Here is a 9,690-nt window from a genome sequence, read left to right on the forward strand (position 1 = left end):
TATCAACCTATGAAGCAAATAAAAAATGTATATCCCTTAGAAGATAATATAAAAATACACATGTCAGATGAAAAATGTTACCTGAACCCAGTGCAACAAGTACCAATTTGATCATTCAAGTGAGGGTTTCTCTCTCTCTCTCTCTCTCTCTCACTTTCTCTCCCCCCCTTTATTATTGGAATAGGTGATTTTTTTATTATTATTATGAGTCCATCCCTCAAGGGAATCAGAGATAATATAATCAAGAAATGAAACTTTAATTTGTATACATTCATATTCAATACACACACACAGGTTGAGAGTTGCTTGAAATCTGTCAAATACGAGCCCTTCTTTCTACAATATTATATAGGGTTGTTTTCGAGTTGGCAAGGTTCCTTCGGTGGGCATCGGATCATTGATTTATGGAGGGCTCCTTTAATCTTTTTCCTTATTCTAATTTTTTAAAAATGCTTGATCTTTGTAATTTATGTGTTTGATGTACTGTTATCCATGTTCACCCCCAGGTTGGACTTTTGATTAATACAATTCCGTTATTTATCAAAAAATATATATTATATAGGGTTGTTGGAGTAAGACCCCCCTAACCTTTTTTCCTATCAATTTAGTGCATAAACTTTGGTTCCTTATGGCATTAAAAAAAATGCACTAAGACCCCTGAATTTTTGTTTTGTTTACCTTGGTCATAGGTGAGATAAAAAAAAAAATTAACATTGTTACCCTACGTATAACTATACCTTAAAATTAATAGGAGAACAGCACAAGAATCTGCACATATATAACCAGGTAAAATTGCACAGCTATATTTACAACTTTATAAAAAAAATGGTCAGCCAAATAGAAGACCCCAGAGGATTGAAAATTTTCAGATCTTTATAATATTGTGCGTCTTCTAGAATTTATAATTAGATAAGGTGGGAAGATTGTTACACATGGTTGAGAATGTTTCAACTAACTTCAACCTTTAAATGTCCCTACGATAAGAATCAGTATCCATGCCCTCATATCATTCACTTAGTAATTGAATCTAAATTCTTACATTTTCCTTTTTCAAAATTAGATAGATCTGAAACACAGACCGGTCGTGTGGCCCCTTTTGGAGCCCTCAGGTGGATTTTCTAATCAAACCATATTACATGTATGCAAAAAAATTCAATAACTACTTACAAGTTACAACCGACATAATATATGGGAGTTCTGAGCCAAGAAGAAAAAAATTAGAAAATGAACAAAATCAGGCATAATCTCTGACTCTTTAATGATCCAACTATAATATATTACATTTTCACATTTATTATGTCAACCTAGACCATTTGCAAAAGAAGCCTCTTACAAGTAAAAGTAGACATAATCAGCAATGACTTGTATCCTGGTCAAAACTAAGGGCCCCTCACCTATTTGTACTACGTTAGAAAATATTGTGAAGTTGGAGTCAACGGAGAAAGAGATAACTAGCTCAAAGTTTTAGGACATAACATATTAACATGGATAAATACGCATGTGGCACTATGAGATCCCAAGCAGAGACAAACTAACCTGAATGCATACGTATATTGCCATTAACAATCACATTCACAATGATTTTTCATAAGCAATAGAACAACAAAGTTCAATTTTTTGAACAAAATTCAGGAAAACAACAGAAAACACAATCCTGTACATGGTTTTTCTACAATCGTGCACAATATGAACAACTTAAACAAGTTAGATACATGATAAACTGCAACACGGGCTGGTAAAAAAGACAAGGCTAAAGCAGCACCAAGTGTGATGAAATTTGTTAACTCTTTCAATTAACAAAAGTAACGGAAACATTACAAGGCTAGTTATGTAACAATGTTCACTACACATACAGCCAAATGGCAGCAACCAAATGAACAAAAAAGGATAAACAACATGATTGAAACTAAACCTATATCGGGTAATTCATTAGCAGCATTATGAAAAGAAAATTCAAATTATCAAACATACAGACACTATCCCATCAACATATAAATTCAAATAACAATTCTTTTGGAAAATAAAAGTAAAATGTGCAAAACAGAAGGAACAGCAACCTGACCCAGCAATTCTATTTGCATTTGTAGCAGCAAGTTTCGGCAAAATCATCTTTCAAAGCTCGAATTCTTCATCCCTAAGAGCCAATTCAGCAGCCTCTTCGTCCTCCTCGTCAAGAACAAAGTACTCATTCTTCTCCACTGGCCTAAACATGTAGAACATAATCATGTAGAAAATAAGGCTAGCAATCTCCTCAGCTGCATTGCTCACCCACTGATACTTATACGCCGCGATTGTCCTAAGCGCGAACACGACGATTCTCGTGAAATACAAGTACCCAATCACCACCATATAGAACTGCCTGAACAGCTGCAATTTCGCCAGATTCCTCGCGGCCTTCCCGTCGGTCTTCGAGGTCTCTCGAAGAGACCGAATCGACCACACGATTGGGAAAATGATAGCGCAGCAGCATATGATATCGACCAACAGGAACACCTGGTTCCACGTCACCCAATCCTTGATAAACGGCCCGGTCTCGCCGATCACTACGGAGGCGATGTTGGCGAGAACCTGGAGAGGGATCACAATCATCAACACCTTCTTCTCCTTCTCTTGCAAGAAAGGCTTCAAAAACGACCAGCCGGTTCCGATCAAAACGATCACGGTGAACAGAAGCACAACCCTAATGAACTGGAAGATGTAGAACAGCACGTCCCAGCCGTGAGGCGTGCCGGTGACCTTAACGTAATGCTTGTCCTCGGCGGCGCAGATCAGATTCAAGGCCTTCATGAGCAGCAAACCGGCCATGAGGAGATGGATCCGGTGAACGGAGCGCTTGTTGGTGAAGCAGATGTAGATCCAGAAGCCTACGAAGGCGAAGTACGCGAGGGAGAAGACGAAGAAGAGGGAAGGGAGGTGAGTCTGGCCGGCGGAGAGGAAGTCCTTGGAGCCGTCGCGATCGACGTTGTAGACCTCGGTGCGGACGGCCATGGAGACGGCGGATTCCGGCGCGCAGTTGGCGAAGAAGAGGGAGTACTCGTTGGGGGAGGTGACGGGGTAGGAGCGGTTGAAGGAGGAGTTTGGAGGAGGAGAGAGGTCGCGGAAGGTGAAGAGGAGAGAGATGTAGTGGGAGTTGAGGACGCAGAACTGAGGGTTCTGCTGGATCTCGAGGAGGACCTGGAGGAGGGACTCCTCGGAGAGAAGGAAGAAGCCGAGGAGGGAAGGGTCGGTGCCGGAGTGAGGGGAGGAGAAGGAGACGGAGGAGACGGAGATGGTGACGTGGCCGGTGTGGGTGAAGCCGAATTTCTCGAAGAGGATCATGGGGCGGGAGTCGGAGGCGATGGAGAGGGATTTGATCTCGGCGGAGGAAGGGTAGAGGAGGAGGGAAAGGAAGAGGATGGAGAGGAAGAGGAAGGGTGTTTTCGTCATTTTGATTTGGGTTGGTCAGTCAATTTTGGCGTGGCGAGCGCGGGGAGAGGAGGGACTGGAGAATGGAGGAGGAGATTGGAGAATGATGGAAGTAATGGAAACTTTGGAGTAAAATTGAAGAGAGAGGAAACTCGTTGACTTTACGATTTTGCCCTTGGAAAATGATACGGGGTCCGTCGGTTGTTTGAAGAGACAACCAGATCTTGGGACCTGGGATCTTAATCTTCTTAGAGAATTGTTTCACAATGCTAAAAAAAAAAAAAGAAAAAAAAAGAAAAAAGAAACTTATTTATTTACGTATTTAAGTCCCAATATCATCTAAATCAATGAAATTAAAAATGCGTTAATTTGTAAAGTTGTTACAATAATCTTGTTAATTTAAGCTATCACTGTTTATTTTAGATTTAATTTTTCATTGTTTATTCTTATATCTTAATGATGAAGAAAGACAGTTTATTATAAATGATGTTTGTTGTATATAAAGAATGATAAACAATTAAGAAAATATTAATATTTTAATGAAATAGAGTTTATAGTAAGTAATTTATGTATTTTTTAAAAGAGAGAATGTAAAATAATAATAAAAAATTGAACTAAACAGAAGGTTTCTCTTCAAAGTACAAATCTTTCATATTCCTTTTTTTATTAATTGTGTATGGATTTTGAAAATATAACAATTGAATTGCATATTCTTATTGTAGGGTTAAAACTTATGGCCCAAGCCCAAAACAATAAATTTATAAATTATGAGTGAAAGAGCTAGGTTAAGTATTGGAATGACAACAACGAATCACAATTTTTAAACACAAGCCAACATGAATTTACACGTGAAACCTGAAAATCCGAGGAACTATATTATTGTTTATTTGATGAACAAAGGTCTTAGGGTTACAGTCAAGTTCTCTCTCTCTCTCTCTCTTTTTCCTTTTTTTTTTCTCTTTCTCTCGTTAGGAGCCTCCTTCCTTTATATAGTCATCCTTCTCCTCATCTCCATCGTCTACTTGTTCCTCATCCATGAGTTTGCTTGAGCACATGTCACGTCAAGCATCTTCTTTTAGCTCTGTGTGAGTGGCGGTAGGTTAGGATGCATTGTTCAGGGGTCTTCTCCACATAAATGCAGCCAAAAAAGTTGTTGCAGTGTATTAAATACGGTAGTAGCAGCTTTCCCCTTAGATATTTCTCTATCCTTATCGTTTCACAGCATACTCAGACCTTATCTTGATCAGGTGGAATCCTCAAAAAGTCATTTTGGCCTTTCACACACTCAATTGATTTATAATATTTGCATCAGAGGATTACAACCTCTTCGGACAGGAGATATACTCTTCGGATCATAATAATTCTTCCTTCTGAGGGTCCCACTTCCAGATGGGCCCTGTCTTTTCCATCTTCTTCTTATCGGTCGCAAAACAACTCTCCTATGGGCTTTCGGCCCATTATGTTGGGCCGGGCCCTTTTCCCCCCACACTTATTATATCCTCCATTCTTGCAAAATTTTAGGAAGATCAAAGATTAATTAATATGTCATCAATCATGTTTAAATTTCAAGTTTTTGTGATTTAAAATTATACATAAAAACTAAGTTTATTAATTGGAATAGTCAATAAAATTTGACATGCATTTTTTTACCTCAAATTTGACATGTATGTTAAAAACATGAATAACATACAATCCAAATAGGGGTGTTCACCAAACCGTACCAAAACTGCCGGCCAAAAAGGCATAACCACACCGCACCGCATAATGCAATGTAGTTTGTGGTTTTATAATAAGAAAACTGCACCGCACCACTGCACACTCTTTATATATTAATATATTTATTTTTTTAATATTAAATAAATTATTAATAGTTTAATAACCTTGATTTAAAAAATAATAATAATAATTTAATAACCCTAACAAGTAGCAAGCGTTGATTAGGAAAGCTAGCTCAAAAAAAAAAAAAAAAACCATTAATATTAAATAAATTATTAATAGTTTAATAACCTTGATTTAAAAAAAAATAGTTTAATAACCCTAACAAGTAGCAAGTGTTGATTAGGAAAGCTAGCTCAAAAAAAAAAAAAAAAACCTTGTTCAATAGTTTAAAAATTGGCCCAAAACAAAGAGAAAAATCAATTTTGAGCTAGTTAGGAAAAATCCAAAATTTATAAAATATTCTAGTTTCAAACCGCATCTTATACACTGCACTACATGTGACTACAAAAATGAGATACAATGCGGTTATGGTTTTGGCTAAACCCTAAACCACACCGCACTGCACATATGATCGTAAAAAATGAAATGCAGTGCAGTTATAATTTTGTCTGAACCACGCGATACTAAAAATTATCCAAAATCACACTGCACCGCGCGCGGCAAACACCTAAACTAAACCATTAAATTATTAAAATTCACGCCTAAATTAAAAGACGGAAATTGACAGGTGTCCTTATACGACATTGTTTGCTTGAACGAAAGGACAAAAGGTAAGGCTTTAAGGGTTTTACTGGTAAAGAATAGTGAAGGCCCAGTCCACTTATGAGTTGGATTAGGCTTCTGGTTGCCAATATAAATGGATTCAGCCTAAACAAATGTAATTAATCAAGAGTTTCAAATGCCTTCATCACAAAGTCCATATATTTGGTCATCAAGACATGCAACATCTTTGAATCTCAAATTGCCTGCTTTGGTAACTGTGACCCATTCATCTTGTCCTCTTCTGCTCAAAGCTGCTCCTTCTCCCACTCTTGCAAAAGCCAAGCAATTCATGGGGCTGAAAATTGCAAAGACAAGGAAATATAGCTCATGATCATGGGAGGGGTCTTTGAAAAGAATGAATTTGTGTGCAAGGCGAAACCACTCTTCTGGAGCATCTCCTCGAATTGTGTCTAGTGGTGGAAGAGCAATTGGCTCTCCTCTCACAAGGGGCACAAGGTGGGCTCTATAATCAGGACCCAAGGCTACAACCCAATTATGTTGAGACCCCCAACAGCGTTTTCCGCAGAGTGCTTTGGATAGTGGCAATTGATAACGATTTTTGTTGAGGAGACTAAAGAACCGTCGCCTGTGAGTGTGTGGTGTCTCGGAAAGCATCAGCCAAGGAAGCTGATGAGGCCTTGTAATAGTAGTGGCAAAACAAGCAGAACGCCATGTTCGGGAAATCCCTGTAGCTGCCATAAAATCTTCAAAGCTATGAAGTTGATTTACAATTTGACTCACGAAATCTATGTGGAGTTGGGACCAGTCATTGGAGTCTAACCCAAAATTCAAGCTTACAATAGAAGAACGATTAACTAGATATCTTTCCATATACTCAGGAAAAGAGACAATAAAGATCATAAAAGGTATCATCATGAACCTGAATATGGAACGCTCAGCCAAGGAATTGTCTCGTATCTTACTTGTAAAGGGGAAATTCATATAGCACAAGATATTTATCGCTTGAGCACTGATGGAAGATATAGAATACTTATAAGTGGGAGTGGTGGAGTTATGAATACGATTAAGAAGAGAACTTGCCTCATTTCTTTGTATTATCTCAAACAATAAGTAAGGATTCAGAATTGAGGTCATCATAGTGCGACGCTCAGCCAAGGAAATGTCTGAGATCAGGACAGTGCAAGACAAACGAAATTACAAAAAGAAATGTGGGCAACCTTAAAGAAATCCCATGGCGTTGACTGAGAGTGATGGAGCAAACACTATAACGATGAAAATAACGAATAACTAGAACTTTTTCCATACCACATTTGATAATAGGTACATATGCCACGTAGTCAAGTACCAAAAGAACAACGGTGAGGGCAAAACAGAACCGCGCAACCCGATTGAGAATGGTGGTCCTAATACCGTAATGATCATAACAGTCCAGTATGGGACTCACTATCCGACTCACTATCACTGACCTCATCATTTTGCCAAATAGCAAAGAAACAATGTTGAGGCCAACCCAGAAGCAGAACCGCTCACGGCGATTGAGAGTGTCGATCCTAATCAAGCTAATCATGGAGTTGAACGTGTTACTCTCTGAAAATTGAAAACCTCAAAACAAGCTAATCAATAATCACAACGGCAAACTTAGCTCCAAGCGATAATATATGAGATCGACAAGAAATTTAGACCAATCTAGATCTAGGTCTGCTATGTGTGAAAGCTAACAAATACAAGAGCGGTCAGAATGAATGAGATCATGTTTTGGAAAGTAAAAGTAGGGCCTTCATCTGGAAAAGTAATTTGAATATTCAATCCAAGAAAAAGACAACCGAAGAAACTGCTCAATGTTACGATGTTAGGCGCGAAGTTCACAATATTTCATTTATTACTTTATAAGTTAATTAGTTTAGTCTTTGTGGGCCAATATTTGAATCATCCAGCCGATCACCGATTAGCTTCATAGTTAAGTTTTCCCAGTCAAAATTCACCTAAGGCTGTGTTTGTTTCGTGTAAAATGTTTTCCGGAAAATATGTATTTTCTGAAAATGCTATTTTCCGAAAAAGGAAAATATTTTGAAGTGTTTGGGTGAATTATGAAAATTATTGTGGAAAATATTTTCATGTGTTTGGATGTGTTAGGAAAATGCTATTTTCCGGAAAAATTTTCACATTTTCCGGCAACAACAACAACACCAAGAACAACAACAAAAAAAAAATTCTGGCAATAACAACAACAAATTCCGGCTCTGGCGACAACAACAACACCAACGACAACAATAACAAAAAATTTCGGCAATCACAACAACAAATTCCGGCTCCGGCGACAACAACAACACCAACAACAACAAAAAAATTCCGGCGATCGAAGGCGACAACAACAACAATCAAACTTTAAACAAACAAAAGTCTGGGTCTGGGTCGAACACTTTGGGTTTTGGGTTCGTGGGTCGCCGGCAGAGGCAAGCTCGAGCGGAGGCAAGATCGCGGGCAGAGGCGAGCTCGAGCGGAGGCGAGATCGAGCGAAGGCGACGCGGTGCTTGGTGTGGATCGGAGCTCGGATCGAAGGCGATCGCCGGCGATCGAAGGCGAGATCGAGCGAAGGCGACGAGCTCGAGCGAAGGCGACGCGGTGCCTGGTGTGGATCGGAGCTCGGATCGAAGGCGATCGAAGGCGAGATCGAGCGAAGGCAACGCGGTGCTTGGACCGGATCGGACGTCTGAACTTGCTGCTGTGCTTGGAGCTTGGAGCTTGGACCGGATCGGAGTACTGCTGTGTGAGAGAGAGCTGGGAGATGTGTTGCTGTGTAAGAGAGAGCTTGGAGAGTTGAGAGAGTTTTTTTCTGGAAATTGATTGAAGGTAAAATGGAAGGTGAAATGCATTTCCACCGGTTGAGGGCTTATTTTCGGTCAAAGGGTAAATTGATTTCCGTTGACCCAATTTTCCTAGGCAGCCAAACACATCAATTTTACGGAAATTGATTTCCGGAAGTAGTTTGAAGTTGAAACAAACACAGCCTAAGTCAATTGTTTTTGTGCCCGTGTCAACAATATCCTTAATATCTTTTGGTGCCCATTTGAGAACCCAATATTTTGGCACCAACTTACTTGGACGTACCATTTCAGAATTATCACTAAATTAGTAATAAATAAATAAAATGTTATTCCTCATTGGATTTTTTTAATAGAGTTATTAGTTATTACTCATTGCTATTATTAAGCCAAATAATAAAAAAAAATCATAATAAAGTAATTAAATTGATTATTCAAAAAATGGCAAAGTACTATTTTAGTCTCTAAACTTTATTTAAAATTTTTTTTTATGCCTAAATTTTAAGAAGTTTATTTTTCATCTATAAACTATTGAAAAGTTCATATTTCATCTCTAAACTATTGAAAATGTTTTATTTATGTTCTTAAACTTTATTAAAAGCTTGTTTTTCATCCCTAAACTATTGAAAAATGTTCTTTTTTTATCCCTATTTTTGTCTCTAAACTATTTGAAAAAGCTCTTTACAAAGTTTAGGAATGAAAAAAAAAAAAATTAAGTTTAGGGACAAAAACAATTTTTTGTTAAAATTTGGGAATCAAAATAGTATTTTATCCAAGTATTGTTGGAACATATTTATAAATTATGAAATTTTGAGGAAGCTTTCTTTCTTTCAAGAAAGATTTCTTTCGAGGAAGCTTTCTTTATAAACCAAGATTTATTGCCTTGTCTAGAGCAATAATCTTGGTTTCAAGTTTGTGATTTTTGAAGGTGATTCCAAGGTTGTTATTGATTTTAGAATTTGCTCATCTTCTGATCCTCCACGGGAAATCTCTTCCATTATCTCAGACATCTGCAACCTTT

The 9,690-nt window shown here is 38.0% G+C and overlaps 1 protein-coding gene across 1 annotated transcript; it reads right to left on the bottom strand.

Annotated features, from left to right (window-relative positions):
* Positions 1–1,768: 1,768 nt before the first annotated feature.
* Positions 1,769–3,597, bottom strand: LOC112006048 (protein CANDIDATE G-PROTEIN COUPLED RECEPTOR 7). Its single transcript, XM_024038353.2, has one exon. The coding sequence runs from the start codon at positions 3,424–3,426 to the stop codon at positions 2,113–2,115; it is 1,314 nt and encodes a 437-aa protein (XP_023894121.1). The 5' UTR covers positions 3,427–3,597; the 3' UTR covers positions 1,769–2,112.
* Between the last annotated feature and the right edge of the window lie 6,093 nt (positions 3,598–9,690).

This window comes from Quercus suber, unplaced genomic scaffold (genome assembly GCF_002906115.3).
Source record: "Quercus suber isolate HL8 unplaced genomic scaffold, Cork oak 2.0 scaffold_88, whole genome shotgun sequence".
Lineage (NCBI taxonomy): Eukaryota > Viridiplantae > Streptophyta > Magnoliopsida > Fagales > Fagaceae > Quercus > Quercus suber.